The 21,630-nt window shown below is 40.9% G+C and overlaps 1 protein-coding gene and 1 long non-coding RNA gene across 4 annotated transcripts in view; both read left to right on the top strand.

Annotated features, from left to right (window-relative positions):
* The first annotated feature begins 230 nt into the window (after positions 1-230).
* Positions 231-21,630, top strand: part of CMC2 (C-X9-C motif containing 2) — a 32,652-nt gene continuing 11,252 nt past the window's right edge. The window contains exons 1-3 of one of the 3 annotated variants that reach the window (XM_073015595.1): positions 238-416; positions 820-887; positions 9,672-9,787. In XM_073015595.1, coding sequence (XP_072871696.1) covers positions 9,707-9,787 — 81 coding nt within the window. In that variant the 5' untranslated portion in view covers positions 238-416; positions 820-887; positions 9,672-9,706. Of the gene's footprint in view, positions 417-819; positions 888-9,671; positions 9,788-21,630 lie in introns of all 3 variants that reach the window. The other 2 variants (XM_007994173.3, XM_007994171.3) reach the window with 2 other exon arrangements.
* On the top strand, positions 9,841-20,005 carry LOC140711704 (uncharacterized). The gene is made up of 2 exons (XR_012092989.1): positions 9,841-17,399; positions 17,770-20,005. It is a non-coding gene; the product is annotated as an uncharacterized lncRNA (long non-coding RNA).

Raw genomic sequence — 21,630 nt, 5'->3', positions numbered from 1 at the left:
TTGGGTACAGGGGATTGCACGGGGGAGCGACTGAAGCGAAGGTCGCCGAACCCCTGCGCCGCTGTTCTTACAAGTGTACAGCCTTGCACCACTAGTGGATTTACACATAGGCTCCGTTAGCGTCTGGCTTGTGTGCTCGGCTTGTGACTTAGACGCTGTCGTGCCTCAGTGGACTCACTGTGCCTCCCCCCACGACGGACTGAAATGGGCCCGTCCAGGCCAGGCGGTGCATGCGCCTCGGGGCCCGCGGGCAGCGGGGGCGGGGAGCCCGGACCGCCGTGGAGCGGTGGAGGGCGTCACTAGCCTTCGGTGTCTGGCAGGCGGTTCAGTTCTCGGTTCCCCTGCAGCCGGCCTTCGGGTCGGGCGTCTCCGTCGGTGACTGCCGCTTCAGTTCTCCCGGTGTGGCCGCGAGTCCAGTGAGTCTTGGGAGTCCGGGCCGTTCCGAGCGCTGTCCGTTGTCCCTCCTTAGGTCCCCTGACAACGCGTCCCGCTGAGCCCCTTCCTGCCGCCGGTCGGCCCCAGGAGATGGGGACCCGGAAGACCCGACTGCCGCAGGCCCGTAGCCGGGCTGCTGCGCTGGGGAGGCCGCGAGTGAGATGGCTGGGCGCTAGCTGGAACATGCTGGTGGCTAGGAGCGGCCTTGGGCGTCGCTCAGGGTTAGAATCCGCCCGCCACTCACTGGCTGGTGACCTTGGGCGCGCTCCTTCCCTCCCGGAGCCGGGGCTTCCTCGCCTGTAAAATGGGCCTTGAGGAATGGAGCCCTCAACACTGGGTTTGACACGATGAGCGCCCAATAAAGTGTTGTTGTTGTTTATCTAGCAATTGAGAATTTGCAGGTAGAAAACGGGCGCCGTTCAAGCACGTCTCAGCTGCAGTGCCCTGTGCCGGTCAGTACACTTTACTCTTTTTTTCCCCTTTAGTACCTTTTTTTTTCCCCCCCAGGAAAGTGGTACACTCACCTTTCTTTTCCTGGGTTTAAAGATCAGGCGTTTTGTGTAGAGTCTTAAATAAATCAGTTTTGGAAGTCTTCACTGAAAACCTTAAAGGCATGTAAGTTTTCGATGGCAAAGGAATTGTGTTGTGATGCCATTCGTATCTCCTCCTGTATATGCGTGCCTTTTGCACTTGTTTAGTTGATTTAAAATGAGTTTCTTTTTCATCCTTTTCCTGCTGCGTTGAGGCCTGAACTAGTTGTCAATTTCTGACATTTAGCGAACATGGATTGGGCATTTACCACGTGCATTTGCAAGAATGCTCCTCCACGAGCCTGTGCGTTCCTTGAGATGTATGAACGAGTATTTTCCTCTGAAATTCACATGATTTTGGCAGAGTGCTCGGCACCTTGTAAGTCCTGGTAATGTTTATTCAGGGAAAGCTGCGAGGTCGCATTCACTGAGAAACTCTTTGGTGGAAGTCAGAGTAGTTAAGCCCTTCTCCCCCAGGCAGCCCCAGGGGTCCGTCTCAGAAGCAGCCTGGCATGGGGTCTACAGTACTAGCACCAGTTACGTTCTTGGTGGTATCGGTTCAGAACTGGTCCTGTGAGAAGTCGCTGTGATAAGTGGAAGCGGGCAGGGGAGGCAGTCCCTGACTGTGTCTGCTACCTCTCCTGCAGTATGGCTCATAGTTTGAAAAGTTGAAAAATAATTATTTAACTAATACCAGGGCCGAAATGTAGGCTTTAAAAATGTTTAACGTTATTTATTTTTATATATTTTTATTGTTTTAATTTTATTTTGAGACGGCGTCTTGCTCTGTCGCCCAGGCTGGAGTGCAATGGCGCGATCTCGGCTCACTGCAACCCCCACCTCCCAGGTTCAAGTGATTCTCGTGCCTCAGCCTCCCGAGTAGCAAGGGTTACAGGCCACGCCCGGCTAATTTTTGTATTTTTAGTGGAGACAGGGATTCACCATGTTGGCCAGGCTGGTCCTGACCTCAAGTGATCTGCCCACCTCGGCCTCCCAAAGTGCTGGGATTACAGGCGTGAGCCACCGCGCCCAGCCTTAAAAAAATGTATTTTTAGAAAGCGGAGTGTTTACAGTTTTTTTCTGGAGAACAGATTCTTCAGACCCTGAACAACAGACTTTTCTGGCCTTGTTTTTTGCATGTTTTGCAGTAACATTAGAAATTACAACTGTAGTGTAAATTTCCTGTGCAGCCGCACAGTAGGAAAATCTTTCTAAAGAAAAGCCAACTGGCATTAAAATACAGGGCTCTTCCTTGTGATTATTGATTTGCTGCAGTGAGTTACTAGAATGCTTACCCGTTTTCTTTAGAGTTAATACAGCGCTCTTGATTTATTTTCTAAAATTGTGCCACCTGGTGGTTGAAATCTGTCTTAGACAGCTCTTGAGGAAAATTGGACCTCAGAGTCTGTAGACTAAGGTTGAAGGAGTGAAATAAAGCTATAGTTCTTTATATCTTCACTAAGAGTACCCTACCGCTTCTATCCTCTCAGCTTACTTCCCAGGAAAAGTTAAAATTGCCCTTACGGGCCCCTTAGCTAGCTATCAAACTACATTTGACAGCTGAAAATTTTAAGGGATTTCAGTGGACTGTTTGGTATTGTGTGCATACACACAGTGGATGGGGCTGGATTGAGGAGGGAGGTGGTGAAATCGTGACAAATTTACCCTTTTGATGTTTTCTCAAATGCCAGTGTAAAGATGAGACTAACAAACTCTTTGGTGGAAGTCAGAGTAGTTAAGCCTTTCTCCCCAGGCAGCCCCTGGGGTCGCTCCCAGGAGCAGCCTGGCATGGGGTCTGCACTGGAATTAAATATTATTACTCTATTCAAATAATAACAGTTTGAATGGAATTTATCCCTCCCTCTCTATTTCACTGGAAACATCCAAGAACGAGGTCTTAGGTTCCTTTCACTCTCGTTTCCATCATGCCGATGTTCGTAATTATTTTTTGAGATGGAGTCTCACTCTGTCACCCAGGCTGGAGTGAAGGTGGTGCCATCTCAGCTCACTGCAACCTCTGGCGTCAGGGCTCAAGCGATTCACCTGCCTCAGCCTCTCAAGTAGCTGGGATTACAGGCCCCCACCACCACACCCAGCAAATTTTTGTATTTTTAGTGGAGACTGGATTTCACCATGTTGGCCAGGCTGGTCTCGAACTCCTGACCTCAAGTGATGTGGCCTCCCAAAGTTCTGAGATTACAGGCGTGAGCCACTGCTTCCAGCTTCACATAAGTTATTTTAAACCCATGCCATCACTGAGATATAGGTCAAGAGCAAATTCCATTTTATGGAAGAGAGACTCAGGTCTCAGATTAGTAACCAAAATGACATAACTTGTGAGTAGCTGACTAATGACAAATAGAATACTCTTCTCTTTTTGTGTGTGTCTTGACAGACTCACTATTTCCACACTTACAGAATAATATTATGTTGACTGCTGTGGAACTTGGGCCTAGAATGACTACCTGTTGAAGTTGTAGTCAGTTAGAAGCTCTTTGGGAATAGTTTTTTCCATTTGAATTTATTTCATTCACAAACTGCTGTGAAGGCATGTCTTTCCTGTTTTGAACATGGATTAAAAAATCTGTCATGGTTAGAGATTATGTTGGGTTGTATGTAACTTTGTAGCTAACTGCTATGTGACCTGGGGCTTAGTTTCTCTATGAAAATGTGGGCAGTGCATATTTTGACCTGTAAAAAGACAGTTTCTCATGGTTCATCTGAATTTAAAAGGCTACCTATTTCATAGGGTTGTTGCATTATAAGACTTGTGCTTAGCACGTGGCAAGTGTTCAACAAATTATTTTCTAAACTAATAATGATACCTTATGAGTTTGAAGAAATTTTAAGAATAAGAGTATGGAATACATATTTAGCTTTTCTTTAGTTTGTAAAATGTATTTTGAGTTAAATTGTGTTACTAGAATAGTTTTTTAAAGGTGAGTGCTGGAAGACATCAGCACTTAATTCCTTGTGTTCTGAGAGAACATTGCCATTGTTTTACAGTTGTACCTTGTGTATTACACCCCAGAATACAGCAGTACATCTGTGTATGCACCAACATTTAGGTAAAGCCAAGTGACACAAAGTGGATGGAAGGGAGCATAGGTGACGGGTATATAGAAGGCAGGGGGAGGAAGAGCCTATCCAGCTAAAAATATATGGTAGAAGAAAGAAAGGAGTGACGGGGAAAGCAAGGAATCTGTTGGATAAGGGACAAGGTGAGTGTTTAGAGCTTTAGGTTAAGTAGTACTTTCTTACCAAGAATAGGAAAAGGAAATGAAATTAAATCATTTTATTCTTTGACATAGTCATCTAAGCTAAGAAAGCAGAAGAGCCTCGTAAATATATACAATTATTATTTGTCAATTAAAAGTAAAACTAAATAATGAGAATTAGAAGGGAAGACGTTTTACTGGTACACCACCGAGATCAACAATAGCATACATATTTGAGGTAAACTTGTTATAGAGGGAGGAAAATATATACCATTTTAGGTACTTAGGCTTATATACATCTTTGCATCTATTAATATTAGTCAGTGTCTTCTCAAGTATTTGTCAATTAAAGAAGTCATTTTGGTACATCATAAGCTTGTTTCTGAATTGTAAAGGCACACATTTGAGTGCCAGTTGATAGAAAAGTGCAAAAATATTTTGTCAAATACATTTAGAAAATGTTAGAGACATTTTCTAGTGATTAAACCAGTGTTTGTTTTCTGTCGTCGTTGTTTTTGAGATGGAGTCTTGCTCTGTTACCCAGGCTGGAGTTCAGTGGTGCCATCTTGGCTCACGGCAACCTTGCCTCCCAGGTTCAAGCGATTCTCCTGCCTCAGTCTCCCAAGTAGCTGGGATGACAGGCGCCCGCCACCATGCCGGGCTAATTTTTTTAATTTTTAGTAGAGATGGGGTTTTGGCATGTTGACCCGGTTGGTCTTGAAGTCCTGACCTCAGGTGATCCACCTGCCTCAGCCTCCCAAAGTGCTGAGATGACAGGTGTGAGCCACCGCCCCTGGCCTATACCAGTGTATGTTTTCTTTAGGAAAAAATAAGGCAGAAACCAGATAACTAGCACATCACATAAATGTAGGTGCATAACATTGGTATGATATTAGATGACTTAAATTGCTGAACTGTATGAAACTTAATTTTTCTAAGGCAAAAAATAGATGTCATTGGAAGGATCTTGGGGTCAGTGGCAGGCAAACAATTTGAACTTGGCTGCATTTTTTTTCGTTGCAAATAAATACTTAGCTGGGTGCAATGGCTTTATTTGTGGTCTTCAGCTGTGTGTGTGTGTTTAGTAGTTACTGAATAGAACAGGGACCTACTGCATTTTTATAAGTTGCAATTGAAATAGTAGCTATGCTGTAATCCTTTGGAATTATTTGTTCTGCCAATTTTTTGTTTTTGTTGAGTGAGAGGTGGATGGACAGTTTGAATTTCTCACAATTTTTTTTTTAACAGCTTGAGGTGTAATTTACCTACCATAAAATTTGTATGGTGAAATACACATAACATAAAATTTACCATCTTAACCATTTAAATGCACAGTTCAATGGTATCAAATACACTAATAATGTTGTGCAACCATCACCACTGTCCATCTCCATAATATTTTTTATCTTGTAAAACTTTCTGCCCATTAAACATTAACTCCCCATTCTTCTCCTCCTGCCCTTCCACCTCCCTCTGGTAACCACCATTCCACTTTCTGTCTCTTTGATTTTGACTACTTTAGGTGCCTCATATAAGTGGAAGGTTAAAATACTTGCCTTTTAAAAAATGTATAGCTTCAAACTTTTATTTCAGATTTTGGGGGTAAGTAATGTGCAGGTTTATTACATGGGTGCATTGGGTGATGCTGAGGTTTGGGGTACAGTTGATCCCGTCATGCAGGTAAGTGAGCATAGTACCTAACAGTTTTTCAGCCCTTACCCTCCTTCCACCCTCTATTAGTTGCCAGTGTCTTTTGTTGCCATCTTTATGTTTGTGAGTATCCGGTGTTTAGCTCCCACTTATAAGTGAGAATATGCCATATTTGGCTTTCCGTTGCTGCATTAATTCACTTATGATAATGGCCTCCAACTGCATCCATGTTGCTGCAAAGGACATGATTTCATTCTTTTTTGTGGCTGTTTAGTATTCCACGGTGTATATGTATCACATTTTCTTTATCCAGTCCACTGCTGATAGACACTTAGGTTAGTTCCATGTCTTTGCTATTGTGAATAGAGCTATAAAGAACACATGAGTGCATGTTTCTCTTTTTGTAGAATGGTTATTTTCTTTTGGCTATATACCCAGTAATGGGATTGCTGGATCAAGTGGTAGCTGTTTTAAATTCTTTGAGAAATCTCCAGACTGCTTTCCACAGTGGGTGAACTAAATGACATTCCCACAACAGTGTATAAGCATTCTCTTTTCTCACAACCTCCCCTAGCATCTGTGTTTTTTTTGACTTTTAGTAATAGCCATTCTGACTGATGTGAGGTGGTATCTCATTATGGTTTTGATTTGCATTTCTCTGATGATTAGTGATGTTGAGCATTTTTTCATGTTTTTTGGCCACTTGTATGTCTTTTTGAGAAGAGGCTGTTCGTGTCTTTTGCCCACTTTTTTTTAATATTTGTTCTGTTTTTTGAGATGGAGTCTCACTCTGTCCCCTAGGCTGGAGTGCAGTGGTACCATCTTGGCTCACTGCAACCTCTGCCTCCCGGGTTCAAGCCATTCTCCTGCCTCAGCCTCCCAAGTAGCTGGGACTACAGGTGCCTGCCACCATGCCCCGCTAATTTTTGTATCTTTAGTAGAGATGGGGTTTCACCATATTGGCCAGGCTGGTCTCGAACTCCTGACCTTGTGATCTGCCTGCCTCGGCCTCCCAAAGTGCTGGGATTACAGATGTGAGCCACCGCGCCCAGCCTTTTGCCCTCTTTTTAATGGGATTATTTATTTTTTGCTTGTTGAATTAATTTCCTTATAGATTCTGGATATTAGACCTTTGTTGGATGCATAGTTTGTGAATATTTTCTCCCATTCTGTAGGTTATCTGTTTATTCTATTCATAGTTTCTTTTGCTGTTTTGAGATCTTTAATTAAGTTTCAGTTTTTCTTGTAACTGCTTTTGAGTACTTAGTCCTACTTCTTTCCTAAGGCGAATGTCCAGAATGGTGTTTCCTGGGTTTTCTTCTAGGATTCTTGTAGTTTGAGGCATTCTATGTAAATCTTTAATCTATCTAGAGTTAATTTTTATATACGATGAAAGGTAGGGGTGCACTTTTATTCTTCTGCATATAGCTTGCCAACTATCCCAGCACCATTTATTGAATGAGAAGTCCTTTTGCCATTGCTTCTTTTTGTTGACTTTGTCAAAGATCAGAAGGTGTATGGCTTTATTTCTGGGCTGTTCTGTTCCATTGGTCCATGTGTGTGTTTTTGTAGGAGAAGCATGCTGATTTGGTTATTGTAGCCTTATAGTCTGAAGTAGGGTAATGTGATACCTTTGGTTTTTGTTCTTTTTGCCTAGGATTCTTTTGGCTATTTGAGCCCCTTTTTGGTTCCATATGAATTTTAGGATAGCTTTTTCTGATTCTGTGAAAAAATGCCATTGGTAGTTTGATAGGAATAGTGTTGAATCTGTAGATTGCTTTGGGCAATATGGCCATTTTAATGATACTGACAATCCATGAGCACGGAATGTTTTTCCATTTGTTTGTGTCATCTGTGATTTCTTTCAGCAGTGTTTTGTAGTTCTTCCTGTAGAAATCTTTAACCTCCTTGGTTAGATGTATTCCTAGGTATTTTATTTTTTTGGTGGCAGTTGAAAATGGGATTGCTTTCTTGATTTGGCTCTAAGGTTGAAAGTTTTTAGTGTATAGACATGCTACTGATTTTTCTGTGTTGATCTTGTATCCTGAAACTACTAAAGTCATTTGGCAGAGTCTTTAGGGTTTTCTGGGTATAGACTCATATCATCAGTGAAGAGAGACAGTTTGACTTCTTTTCTTATTTGGATGCCTTTTATTTCTCTTGGCTGATTGCCTTGGCTAGGACTTCAGTACTGTGTTGAATAGGAGTGGTGAGAGTGGGCATCCTGTTCCCTTGTTCCGGTCCTCAAGGAAAATGTTTTCATCTTTTGCCTGTTCCATATGATTTTGGCTGTGAGTTTATCATAGATGGCTCTTATTATTTTGAGGTTTACTCTTCAGTGCCTAGTTTGTTGAGGGTTTTTATCATGAAGGGATGTTGGATTTTATCAAAGGCTTTTCTCTATTGAGATAATCGCGTGATTTTTGTGTTTAATTCTGTTTGTGTGGTGAATCACATTTATTTTGCGTATGTTGAACCCTATATATATGTTTTTTGACTGGCTTATTTCACTCAGAATGTCCTCACGGTTCATCCATGTTGTAGCATATGTCAGAATTTCCTTCCGTTTTAAGGCTGAATAGTATTCCATTGTATGTATATACCACATTGTGCTGATCCCTTCGTCTGTTGGGCTCTTGGGTTGCTTCCATGTTTTAATTATTATGAGTAATATGCTGTGAACATGGGTGTTCACATATCTCTTCAAAATCCTGCATTTAATTCTTTTGAGCATATAGCCAGAAGTGGAATTGTTGGATCATATGGTAACTTCATTTTTAATTTTTTGAGGAACTGCTATACTGGTTTCCACAGTGATTATCCCAGTTTACATGCCCGCCAACAGTGCACAAGAATTTCAGTTTCTCCACATCAGTTTCTCCACATCTTCTTTAGCATTTGTTACTTTCTGGGTTTTTTCAGCATTAGCCATCCTAATGGATGTGAGTTGGTTCCTGTTTTCTATTTGGAGCTTTTAAAAAATGAAAGCAACTTGTAGGTTCTTTCTTTTGGTAATCATTTCTGAGTTAGAAAGAATAGGTTAAGCCCAGGTGGGGCACGGTAGCTCATGTCTATCCCAACACTTTGGGAGGCTGAGGATCACTTGAGGACAGGAGTTTGGAAGCAGCCTGGGCAACACAGCAAGACCTCTGACTACCAAAAAAAAAAAAAAAGAACAGCTGCCCATAATGTTTTTCCTTTGACCTTGGCTGCTAATTTTCCACTTTGTGAATGAACCAGTTAAGCTTAAGTTCAGAGATTTCAGCTTCATGTTTTCAGTGTAATAATTAGTTTTATGGCTGTATCTGTTAAATTTGAAATGTTTTTTTTACAACTTCTGGTGTCATTTCATTGTTTAGTTTTTTTTCAGCCAGCTATTAAGAAAAAAGCAATCTATATTCACACTAATATGAGACTAATGACCCCTTAACCCTCAGAATAATATACATTTTAAAATAATAAGCCAATTCTCTTAACAAATCTGAACAAAATGAATTGTTAATTTCGGGAATGGGCAAAAATATTTGAAGTCACGCTTATTAATATAAGCAAGCTATTTCTGCTTTAGCACTTATTTCTGGGATTGCGTCTCTTGAGGCTTCCTGGTTTTCTTCTGAACCTGCAGGTTCTCTAAACACTACTGATAACTTGCTGAATATGTTAAATCATTGAATTTAGAAAGCTTTGGCTGAAGTTTAATAATTTGCCTGAGGTCACACAGCTGGTTCATGGTTAACATACTTTTCTGATAAAGGTCACTGAAGGTTCTTACTGAAGATACTTTTAGGTGGCATAACAAATGTATTTATGCATATTCAACACACTCTTGTATCCACAGGTTGCACTGCTGTGATCCATCATCATCTCCTAAAGATGCATGCTGACTTATCTCCACACTTGCATACTGAAGAATGCAACGTCTTGATTAACTTGCTTAAGGAATGTCACAAAAATGTAAGAGTTCAGAAAAACGACTGTACAGCCAAAATGAAACTTAGGTATAACACACTGATGTAAAATGTTATCTCTGTTAATAGAAGGAAATGATAATGTCTCAGTAAGGAGTCTGAGTTTAGTCAAGATAAGCAGTTGATATGTGTGAATTTTTTTTTTTTTTTTGTTACACAAACTACCTCCTTTTATGATTAGTAAAAATCAAACATGGTAGTTTGTTAGGTAACGTCTGAACTGGTATGTAACAGTTGGAATCCATGTTCTTACAATAAAATGCTTTCTCTTTCCTAATTATAGGGCACTAGAGCAATTGTATTCAGTGCTGACTCTTCTGATTATAATGGAATTGTTCTAAGAGTATCTGCTCTTTGATGGCTACCATTCTGTTTAATGGTAATAGAAATGTGTTACATAATTAGACATTAACTAGATTTATGATTGGCTTAATCTGATGTGTTTAGTTGTTAGTGGAGTGGAAGTAAAATTACATGGTTAAAACCAAAATAGAAAAGGAGCCCATCCATATTTGGAATGTATTAAATCAAGCTGATATTTTTATAGCTGTTGAATATTTAGCTTTTCCTTATATGTTTGATATATGACACCGTTATTACAAGAAGCATTTGTTTTTTCGTTAGCCTTGCATGATGCATAGTTTTTCTCATGATATCCATAAACTGTAGATATATCAAATTATAATAATAGTAAGTATCACTTAAATGAGTAAAATTTATAGACCAAAAGTAAGGTGGTAAGTAGTACTTATAAAATGTGAAGTCAGATATTTTACTGGTTCAAAGAATGTTGTCGATGACAATATTTTTTGGGCTATTTTCACTATACATATAGATCAAAATGAGCCAGACTACATAAGTAAAACATAAAGTTTCAATTTTTAAAGTAAAAACTATATAAAATGTTCACTGTTTAAAGAATAAGAACTAAGGCCGGGCGCGGTGGCTCAAGCCTGTAATCCCAGCACTTTGGGAGGCCGAGACGGACGGATCATGAGGTCAGGAGATCGAGACCATCCTGGCTAACACGGTGAAACTCCGTCTCTACTAAAAAATACAAAAAACTAGCCGGGCGAGGTGGTGGGCGCCTGTAGTCCCAGCTACTCGGGAGGCTGAGGCAGGAGAATGGTGTGAACCCGGGAGGCGGAGCTTGCAGTGAGCTGAGATCCGGCCACTGCACTCCAGCCTGGGTGACAGAGCGAGACTGTCTCAAAAAAAAAAAAAAAAAAAAAAAAAGAATAAGAACTAATCATTTGTGTTAAAGTAGAATGTTTCAATTTGTTTATGGTCAGTTACAGTCAGAGACAGAAAAGGAGAGGGGATCTGGCAACAGAGAGGCATAGTGGAGAGAAAGCGACTCTGTGGAATAACATTTCAGTCTTGTTATTGAGAATTTTGCCAGTATAGCCCTTTAGATGTATGTTGTGCTTTTTGTAATAGTAGACATAAATAAGGATATTATCTCTTCATATTTATTTCCTAGGTTAATCAAGTTAAGGGCCAGAGTTTTTCAATCCTTGCTTTTAAGTAATCTTTGTTTTATGTTTATGTTTGTATGTTGCTTTTTGATCCATGACTATTTTAAATTGAAATCTATTTAAACATTGTTTTTTTTTTTCTTTCAAATGGATTTCTTCTCGAATCACTGGAACTAAAGATGGATTTAAAAAAATTAACTTTATTGAGGTGTAATTTACATGTAAGGAAATGCATCTATTTTAAGTGTACAGTTTGATGAGTTTTGTCAAATATAGACACCCATGCAACCACCATCACAGTCAAGATCTAAAACATTTCTATCAGAGTTTCCTGTGCCCCTTTGCAGTGAGTCCCCAACCCTTACCTCTTGCCCAGGTAACCACTGATCTACTTTTTGTTGATACAGATGAATTTTGCAGTTCTAGAATTTGTTAGAAATGTACACTGCATTGTATATTCTTTTTTATTTTTTGAGATGGAACTTCACTCTGTCACCCAAGCTGGAGTGTAGTGGTACAATCTTGGGTCACTGCAACCTCCGCCTCTCGGGTCCAAGTGTTTCTCCTGCCGCAACTTGCCTAGTAGCTGGAATTACAGGTGTGCGCCACCACACCTGGCTAATTTTTTTTACATCTTTCGTAGAGACAGGTTTCACCATGTTGGGCAGTCTGGTCTCGAACTTCTGACCTCAGATGATCCTCCCGCCTTGGCCTCCCAAAGTGCTGGGATTATAGGCTTGAGCCACTGCACCTGGCCTATATTGTATATTCCTACATTTTGAACCATGATATGTTTTTGAGGTTCATACATGCTGTTGCACATGTCATTAGTTCATTTATTTTTATTTCTGAGTAGTATTTCATTGTATGGATATGCCACAGTTTATTTACCTATTGATGGACATTTAGGCAAATAAACAGTTTGCAGCTGTGCTGTTTTGGATAAAGCTGCTATGAACATTCATGCACAAGTTGTTTATTTTTGAGACAGAGCCTTGCTCTGTCGCCCAGGCTGGAATGCAGGGGCACAATCTTGGCTCACTACAACCTCTGCCTCCTGGGTTCAAGCAGTTCTCCTGCCTCAGCCTCCTGAGGAGCTGGGATTACAGGCGTGTGTCACCATGCCTGGCTCATTTTTGTGTATTTAGTAGAGATGGAGTTTCATTATGGTGGTCATGCTAGTCTCAAACTCCTGATCTCAGGTGATCCACCTGCCATGGCCCCCCAAAGTGCTGGGATTATAGGCATGAGCCACCATGCCCAGCCATCATGTGCAAGGCTTTGTGTGGACATCTTTTTATTTCTCTTGGGTAAATACCTAGGAATGGAATGACTAGATCATGTGGTAAGTGTATATTTACCTTCATAAAAGGCCACCAAACTGTTTTCCATTTTATGCTACTTTACATTCCTGCCACTGTCCATCACCAGCACTTAATATTATAAACTTTTTAACTTTAGCCATTGTGTGGATATGTAGTAGTATCTCCTTTTGGTTTTAAATTGTATTTCCCTGAATACTAATGATTTTAATGTGCTTTTCGTGTGCTTGTTTGGCCATTCATATAAAATTTTTTGCCTATATTTTAAAATATGACTGAGTTATAAGCATTCTCTTTATCATTTGGCATACAAGTACTTTGATAAGTATATTGTGAATATTTTCTCTGTGGCTTTTTTTTTTAATTTCCTTTAGGATGTGTTTCAAAGAGTATCTTGTACATTTGATGAAGTCTTTTTTTTTTCTTTCATGGTTTGTGCTTTTTGTGTCTTTGTGTATTCTGTGGTCACAAAGATACTCTTGTGTTTTCTTTTAGTTCTATAGTATTAGCTTTACATTTACGTCTATGATTCATTTAAAGTTAATTTCATTTTTTTCTTTGATATTTGTGTATTCTTATCTGATATTTCAAGTTAATTTTTGCGTATAGTATGAGGTGTGAGTTGAAGTTGATTTTCTTTGCCTGTGGGTAGCCAGTTGTCTCAACACCGTATGTTGAAGAGACTGTTCTATCCCTGCTGTTTTACCATGGTCCCTTTGTCAAAAATCAATTGACCATATGTGAGTGGGTCTATTTCTGGGCTCTCTAGTCTGTTTCACTGATTTATATGTCTATTCTTAACACCAGTACCATGCTGTCTTAATTACTGTTGCCTTGTAGTAAGTCTCAGTCATATAGTATAAATCCTCCAATTTTGTGCTTTTTCAAAGTTGTTTTGGCTATTCTAAGTACTTTCATTTCCATATTAATTTTAGAATCAGCTTGTCAATGTCTACAAACAACATATTTACTAGTTTTTGTTTGAGGCTGAACATTGTTAATGACTTGGATTTTATCTTTTGTATCAGCAGGCAGTTCGTGTTTTTACGTATTTTTAGGGCATGGCTGGCATAGCCTTTACTCTAGAGTTAGTTTAGCCTAATTACTAAAGTAGGATTCTTTGCTGATTGACTTGAGTGTTCAATGAGATCTCTACTTTGGCTTATAAGGACTCCATTGACTCCCAGCCCTGTGTGAGCTCTGCGTTTTTCAGCTTGTAGCTGCTGTAATTGTTCTTCGTAGTGGTTGTGGCATTGTGAAAGTTCACCCAACACATATGTAGTGAATGCTCAGTCAGTGAGTCAAGGCAGCTCCATGTAGATATCTGGAGTTCTTTTGCTGCTTATCTCTACCTCACAAATTCCAGCTGCCCCAACCTGCCCGTACTCTGATGTTTGCTCCTCCGCTCGGTGAAACCACCATTGTCGTCTTGAGTTCTCTTCTCTGCTACATGGTTTGGAAGTTGTCTGTAGGTAGAAAACTAGGTGAACGTAGGGTTCACTTGGTTTTGTTTCTTTCTTTCAGGTGTCACACTCCTGTAGTCTGTTGTCCCGATATCTGAAAGTAGTTGTTTTGTATATTCAGTTTATTCTTTCATGGCTAGAAGCAGAAGTCTGGAAGATAGATTTTTAAGTAAATAGCATGGGGACAATTATATAGCTGTTTGGAAAAAGTTAAAATACCATACATATGAATCAACTTCATCATCTTCTAATAGGGCAGACATCTAAATGTCAAAAATGAAACCATACAAATACTAAGAAAACCTGGATAAATTCTTACGTAACCTAGGTGTGGGGAAAGTAAGGACCCTGAATTCCAGAGGCAATAAAATCAAATATTGATAAAGGATCATTTGAGGCCTGGAGTTCCAGACCAGCTTGGGCAACATAGCAAGACCCTGCCTCTACAAAAAATAAAAATAAAATTGCCTGGGCATGGCACATGCCTGTAGTCCTAGCTACTTGGAAGGTTGAGGCAGTAGGATCACTTACTCAGTTGTTTGAGGCTGCAGTACAATACATTAGCCTGTATGACAGAGTGAGACCCTGTCTTTACAAAAAAAAAAAAAGAGTAAGAGGCCAAAAATCAGAAAAATGAGCAAAAGCATGAGAGATAATTTACAAAAAGAGAAAAGATGGCCTTTAAACATGAAAAGATGTTCAACCTCAATAATTAGAGAAATGCAAATTAAATATACTGAACATACTATTCCTTATCTGCAGGGAGGCAAAATTAAACAATGTGACAGGGAATTCTGTTGACAAGGCTGTATACCCGCATACATTTCTGTTGGGACTGCAAATTGTTATAATCTTTAGAGAGAGGAATTTGCTGCCGTGTAGCAGAACTGTAGTATATTTGATTTTTAATCCATCAGTCCCACTTCTAGGAATTTATCTTAAAAGTATAACTCTAACAGTATGAAAAAATGTATGCACAAAGTTACTTACTGCAATGTTGTTTGCAGTTGCAAAATGTTCGGAACACCCTTTCCCAACAAAGTAGTTGAATGACCCATGGTACATCCACACAATGGAACACTATACAGCTGTTTTGTAATTTTTATTTTTAAATAGACTTCATTTTTTTAGAACAGTTTTAGATTTACAGACAAACTGAGAATGCAGTACAGGGAGTTCCCATATACCTCACATCTAGTGTCCCTGATTATTAACACATGTTACATTGATAAGGTGTTTTTTTGTTTTGTTTTGTTTTGTTTTTTTTGAGATGGAGTCTCGCTCTGTCCCCCAGGCTGGAGTGCAGTGGCGCCATCTGGGCTCACTGCAAGTTTCGCCTCCCGGGTTCACACCATTCTCCTGCCTCAGCGTCCGGACTCGCTGGGACTACAGGCGCCCGCCACAGCGCCTGGCTAATTTTTTGTATGTTTAGTAGAGACGGGGTTTCACCATGGTCTCGATCTCCTGACCTTGTGATCCGCCTGCCTCGGCCTCCCAAAGTGCTGGGATTACAGGTGTGAGCCACCGAGCCCGGTGATAAGGTGTTTGTTACAGTTAATAACCAATATCGATACAATCGATACAATCGTTATTTAAAGTCCGTGCTTACTCAGATTGCTACAGGTTAGTGTTTACCTAATGTCTTTTCTCTGTTACAGGATTCCATCCAGGATGCATATTACACTTAGTTCTTGTGACTCTTTAGGCTCCTGTTATCTGTGACATTTTCTTTGTTTTTGATGACCCGAAACGGTTTGAGGCATAATGGTCAGGTATTTGGTAGAATGCTCCTCTGTTTGAATTTGTCTTGTTTTCCTCATGGTTGGACTGGGATCATGTGTTTTTGGAAGAAGACCACATAGGTAAAGTATATTTTCATCAAGGCTACATACTACAACATACTTTATCACTGTTGATGTTGACTTTCATCACCTGGCTGAGGTATGTGTTAGGTTGTTAGGTTTCTCTACGATTTTTTTTTTTAGGAGACAGGATCCATTGTGTCTTCCATGCTGTAGTGCAGTGGTGTCATTTTGGCTCACTGCAGCTTCAGACTCCTGGGCCTAGGTGATCCTCTCATCTCAACCTCCCGAGTAGCTGGGACTACAGGGCATGTCACCATGCTCGAATAATTTTTTGTATTTGTATATTTGTAGAGACAGGTTTTTGCCATGTTGCCCAGGCTGGTCTTGAACTCCTGAGCTCAAGCAATCTGTCTGTCTTAGCCTCCCAAAGTGCTGGTATTACAGACGTGAGCCACTGCGCGTGGCTAGGTTTTTCCACTTTGAAGTTACTCTTTTCTTCCCTTTTCATAACTCTTTGGAAGGAAGCCACTGTGTGCAACCTACAGGTAAGGACTGGGAAGTTACCCTGTTCCTCCAAGGTGGTAGAGTGTCTACATAGTAATCTTCTGGAATTCTGCTCTAGAGAATTATTTGTTCTCCCCCATTTATTTATTTATGTCAGTATGGACTCATGTATATTTACTTTATACATTAGGTTATAATCCAGTATACTTTGTTTTGTTTTTCAAATTGTTCCAGCTTTGGCCCCTGAGAGTCTTTCAGTTGGCTTTTTAAAAAAACAGTGCAGCTGTTAAAGAAAAAAAAAAAAAAGGCCAGGCTTGCTGGCTCAGTTCTGTAATCCCAGCACTTTGGGAGTCTGAGGTGGGAGAACTGCTTGAGCCCAGGAGTTCAGGACCTACATGGGCAACATAGTGAGACCCCCTGTTTCTACAAAAAATTTTAAAAAATTGTGTCACTAGATGAGACATGCCTGTAGTCCCAGCTCCTTAGGAGGCTGAGGTTGATGTGGTGAGAGGTGACAGCCTGCTACCAGCCCTCGCTCTCGGCGCCTCCTTGGCCTCGGCGTCCACTCTGATGGCGCTTGAGGAGCCCTTCAGCCCACCACTGCACTGTGGGAGCCCCTCTCTGGGCTGCCTGAGGCTGGAGCCGGCTCCTTCTGCTTGTGGGGAGGTGTGGAGGGAGAGGCGCGGGTGGGAACCGAGGCTGCGCGGGTCTCTCGCGGGCCAGCGCAAGTTCTGGGTGGGCGGGCTCAGCGGCCCCGCACAGGGCCTCGGCTGCCTCCCCGCTGGGCAGGGCTCTTGACCTGCAGCCTGCCATGTCCACGCCCCCCGCCACCCCCCCCGCGGTGGGCTCCCGCGCAGCCGGAGCCTCCCTGATGGGCACCGCCCCCTGCTCCATGAGTCTTCCTGACGGGCACCACCCCCTGCTCCATGGTACCTGGTCCCATTGACCTCCCAATGGCTGAGGAGTGCAGGCGCGGCCTGGGACTGGTGGGCAGCTGCGTCTGCAGCCCTGCGCGGGATCCACGAGGTAAAGCCAGCTGGGTTCCTGAGTCTAGTGGGAACTTGGAGAACTTTTATGTCTAGCTAGAGTATTGTAAATGTACCAGTCAGCACTCTGTGTCTAGCTCAGGGATTACAAATGTGTTAGTCAGCACCCTGTCAAAACGTTCGAATCAGCGCTCTGTAAAACAGACCAATCAGCGCTCTGTAAAATGGACCAATCAGTTCTCTGTAAAATGGGCCAATCAGCAGGATGTGAGTGGGGCCAGAAAAGGGAATAAAAGCAGACTGCCTGAGCCAGCTAGCCACAACGCGGTAGGGTCCCCTACAGTAGTGTGGCAGTTTTGTTGTTTTACTCTTTCCAATAAATCTTGCTGCTGCCCACTCTTTGGGTCCAGGCCGCCTTTATGAGCTGTAACACTCACCGCAAAGGTCTGCAACTTCACTTCTGAAGCCAGCGAGATCACGAACCCACCAGAAGGAAGAAAGTGTGGACACATCTGAAGGAACAAAGCGGGAAGAACGAACAACTCCAGCTGCGCCGCCTTTAAAAGCTGTGAAACTCACCGAGGGTCCGCGGCTTCATTCTTGAAGTCAGCAAGACCAAGAACCCACCAATTCCGGACACAGTGGGAGGATCACTTGAGCCTGGGAGGTCGAGGTTGCAGTAAGTCGTGATTGTGCACTACACTCCAGCCTGGGTAACAGAGTAAGACCCTGCCTCTGAAAAGAAGAAGAAAAAAAATTTGTTTGAACTGAGGTGTAATGACTTCCAGGATACATTTCTTGAAGAAATCAAAGGACAAAACAGTATTTATAGTATCCTAGCATTTGTATAAAGAAGAAGATAAGCAAAACATATTTGTATCTCCTCATTTGTGGAAAAAGAAACAAGATAACTGGAAGCTAATGAGACTTATTACCTTCTGAGTGGTGGGTAGGAGCAGAGTGGAGGAGTGACACTTTTACAAAATCTTTTGGCTGGGGGCAGTGGTTCGTGCCTGTAATCCCAGCACTTTGGGAGGCCAAGGTGGGTGGATCACTTGAGTCCTGGAGTTTGAGACCAGCTTGGCCAACATCACAAAACCTCATCTCTACCAAAAATAAAAAATTAGCTGGGCGTGGTGGTGGGCCTCTGTAATCCCAGCTACTCAGGAGGCTGAGGCAGAAGAATCACTTGAACCTGGGAGAGGGAGGTTGCAGTGAGCCGAGATTGTCACTGCCCTCTAGCCTGGGTGGCAGAGTGAGACTGTGTCTCAAAAAACAAAAAAAATTACATATTTTATATAATTCGTGTTGTTTGAACTTTGTTAACGTTTCATCTACTCAAAAGGATAAAAAAGGGATGAGCAGGGTTGGGAAGAAAACTCAAAAATGGAATACAGGCAAAACCAGACAAACTTACTTCAAATGAGTCATCTAATTACACTAAAGGATAAAATGAACTAACCCAAGTAATTTGAACACAGGCTAAAGACAAAGTAGAGCTGTTGTTAGTAGTTTGGATTTTGCAGTGGCATGGATTGGCAGTTCTGAAACTGGCTTCTGTGTATTCTGTGTATTCCAAGACTGAGCAAATAAGTAAACATACTGTAGATAATAAGAGACAGGTTTCTTACTGTCATAAATATGGAAGAGGAAAGGCTAGGATGTATGCTGTAATGTTGGATTGGAATTAGAGGTATCAGTGTGAACTCATGGTTTTCAGTATATGTAAGATGTAGAATAGATAGATATGTGTGTCTATGTTTGTTTCATACATGTATTCAATATATGTTTCCCTGTAGCAATGAGCATACGTAACGCCCAGATTTTGTTTTTGAATATCACTCTTCAGTAACAGGGATCCTTGGAGAAATTACTGATTGTAGGGCTAGGGCTGGGAAAGAACAAGAAGAACCTGCAACATCTTGTACCAGAAAGTAAGACATTTATCAAAGAATGATGGGGGCGGTTAAAAGGACAGGGGCCAGCTTGAAGGGATTCCCACTGGCCAAAAATGGGACAGAACATCAAAGTTATGAAAATAGTATAATCAATTGAATAAGGATCCATGAGTCCAAACTCATACAAATATATAAATGGATGAAAAGGGAAAGTTTCCATTACAGTAGAATGCCAACTAAAATATAAGAGGAGTGCTAGAATTAGAAAATCACTGTTTGTTAACCGTTGTAATAGTAATTGATTTAGTCAGTAATCATTAATAGATCCTCATACTAGTGGGTGAAAAGTTTGAGGAAATAATTGGATAGTTAAATGGTCTCAAAGTGTGTACCCATAATAATTACAGAGGAAAAAGGAATAACTTTACAGTGTAGAAACTTGGCAGGTAGCTCCTTACCTAGGTAATAGAAGTTAACATCAATAATGTGACAAATTGCCATGTACCTCTTGATGTGATACACTGAAGACATAACATCACTTCTAGGATATTCCTGCCAAAAAGTCATGACCTGAATCAAGTTGTGAAGAAACACCAGACCAACCCAAATGGGGGAGCATTTTGCAAAATAATTGACCTGTACTCTTTAAAATGTCAAGGTAATGAAAGAAAAAAGAGACAAGCTGTTTCAAGTAAAAGATTAAAGATAAGAAAAATACTGTAAGAGCTGGAAAAAAAAAAAGACAAAAGAGACATGACAACTAAATGCAATAGCAATCCTGGACCAGGGAAAAAAAAAACCCCAACTTTTTTTTGCCTTTTGCATGAATGATATTATTAGGCCAATTGGTGAAATTTGAATAAGGTCTATAAATTAGATACTAGTATTAATGTTAATTTTCTAATTTTGGTAATCCTATGGGGACTTAAATTTAAGTCCTTGTTTTTTTAGGAAATGTGCATTGTATCTGCAACTTAATGGTTTCAGAAGAAAAGCTCCTGTGTGTATGTAAGAGCTAGAAGAATAAAGCAAATGTGAAATGTTACTATTTGGAAATGCTTTGCACTGTTCTTGCAACTTTTCTTCAAGTTTGAAATTGACAGTTGTTTTTAAAGACATCTCCGGTCATCAAGTTTTACCTAAGTGATCTTTCTGAAGACTTGCACTTTTTAAGTGTTAAATTGAGCCCACGAGTTTGAGGGTATAGTGAGCAATGATGTCACTCCGACACTTCAGCCTGGGCAATGGAGCCAGACCGTGTCTCTCAACAGCAACACCACCACCTAGTGACTTAAAACAACTATAATTCTGCAGGTCCAGATCTGGGGGGAAAAAAGTTAATTAAAAGTTTATGGGGAGGATGGGCGACAAAGCAAGACTCCGTCTCAAAAAAGTTTATGGGGAGGATGTCTCGCTCTGTCACCCAGGCTGGAGTGCAGTGGCACTATCAAAATTCACAGCAGCGTTGAACTCCTGGGCTCAAGTGATCCTTCTGCCTCATCCTCCTGAGTAGATGGGACTATAGGTGTGTGCCATTATGCTTGAATAATTCAATTTTTTTTTTTTTTCCCTCTTAGAGACAGGCTCTCCTGTGTTGCCCAGGCTGGTCTCAAACTCCTGGCCTCAAGTTGTCCTCCTACTTTGGCCTCCCAAAGTGCTGGGATTACAGGCATGAGCCACTGTGCCTGCCCTGATCCCAGTTATTTAATTAATAAATTGAGTGAATTATATTACCTAAGATGTCTTTTAGTCCTGAGTTTGTGTAATTCTGTTTTAGTCTTTTTTTGTTGATTAGTCCGTCTTTCTGAATGTCCCTGTCTGTGCTGGAATGCTGCAGTGCTCTCCAGTCTGCTTGAAGTGCCTGAGTGTTTTATCTCCAAATAGCCTACCTTGCTGTGCTTTTATCATTCTTTCCATGCTTTTTTAGTTCTGCTGTGATCTTTGCAGACAAATGTTATTTCCACAGCTCTCAGGTGTCTGTGGGTGACTTCTGATCTACTGGCCTATTTTGCCTACATTTGTCAGCAAGACTTAGATATTATTTCCATCTGAAGGTAAAATACAGAATTTAGAACAGCTGATTTCCTCAAAGCTACTTGGAATTCCTTATGTATTTTTTCTGATTTATAAAAGTAATATGTCAATAATACATATCATTTTAGATAGTATAAAAGAGGTAAGAAAGTGTAAAGCAAACAAAAATTAACCTTTTGTTCAACCATCCAGAGATAAACTCATTAAGAACTGGATTTTTTCACCATTTTAAAATTTTTGTATTTTGCCTTTTTCTCTTCTTCTTCTTAGCATTTTGAAATGCCCACGTTTTTTCCATCATGAGAAAATACATAAGATTCCTTCCCATAATCCCAGCCT

Source organism: Chlorocebus sabaeus, chromosome 5, assembly GCF_047675955.1.
Source record: "Chlorocebus sabaeus isolate Y175 chromosome 5, mChlSab1.0.hap1, whole genome shotgun sequence".
NCBI lineage: Eukaryota > Metazoa > Chordata > Mammalia > Primates > Cercopithecidae > Chlorocebus > Chlorocebus sabaeus.
This window is presented reverse-complemented; position numbering and strand designations above follow the sequence as displayed.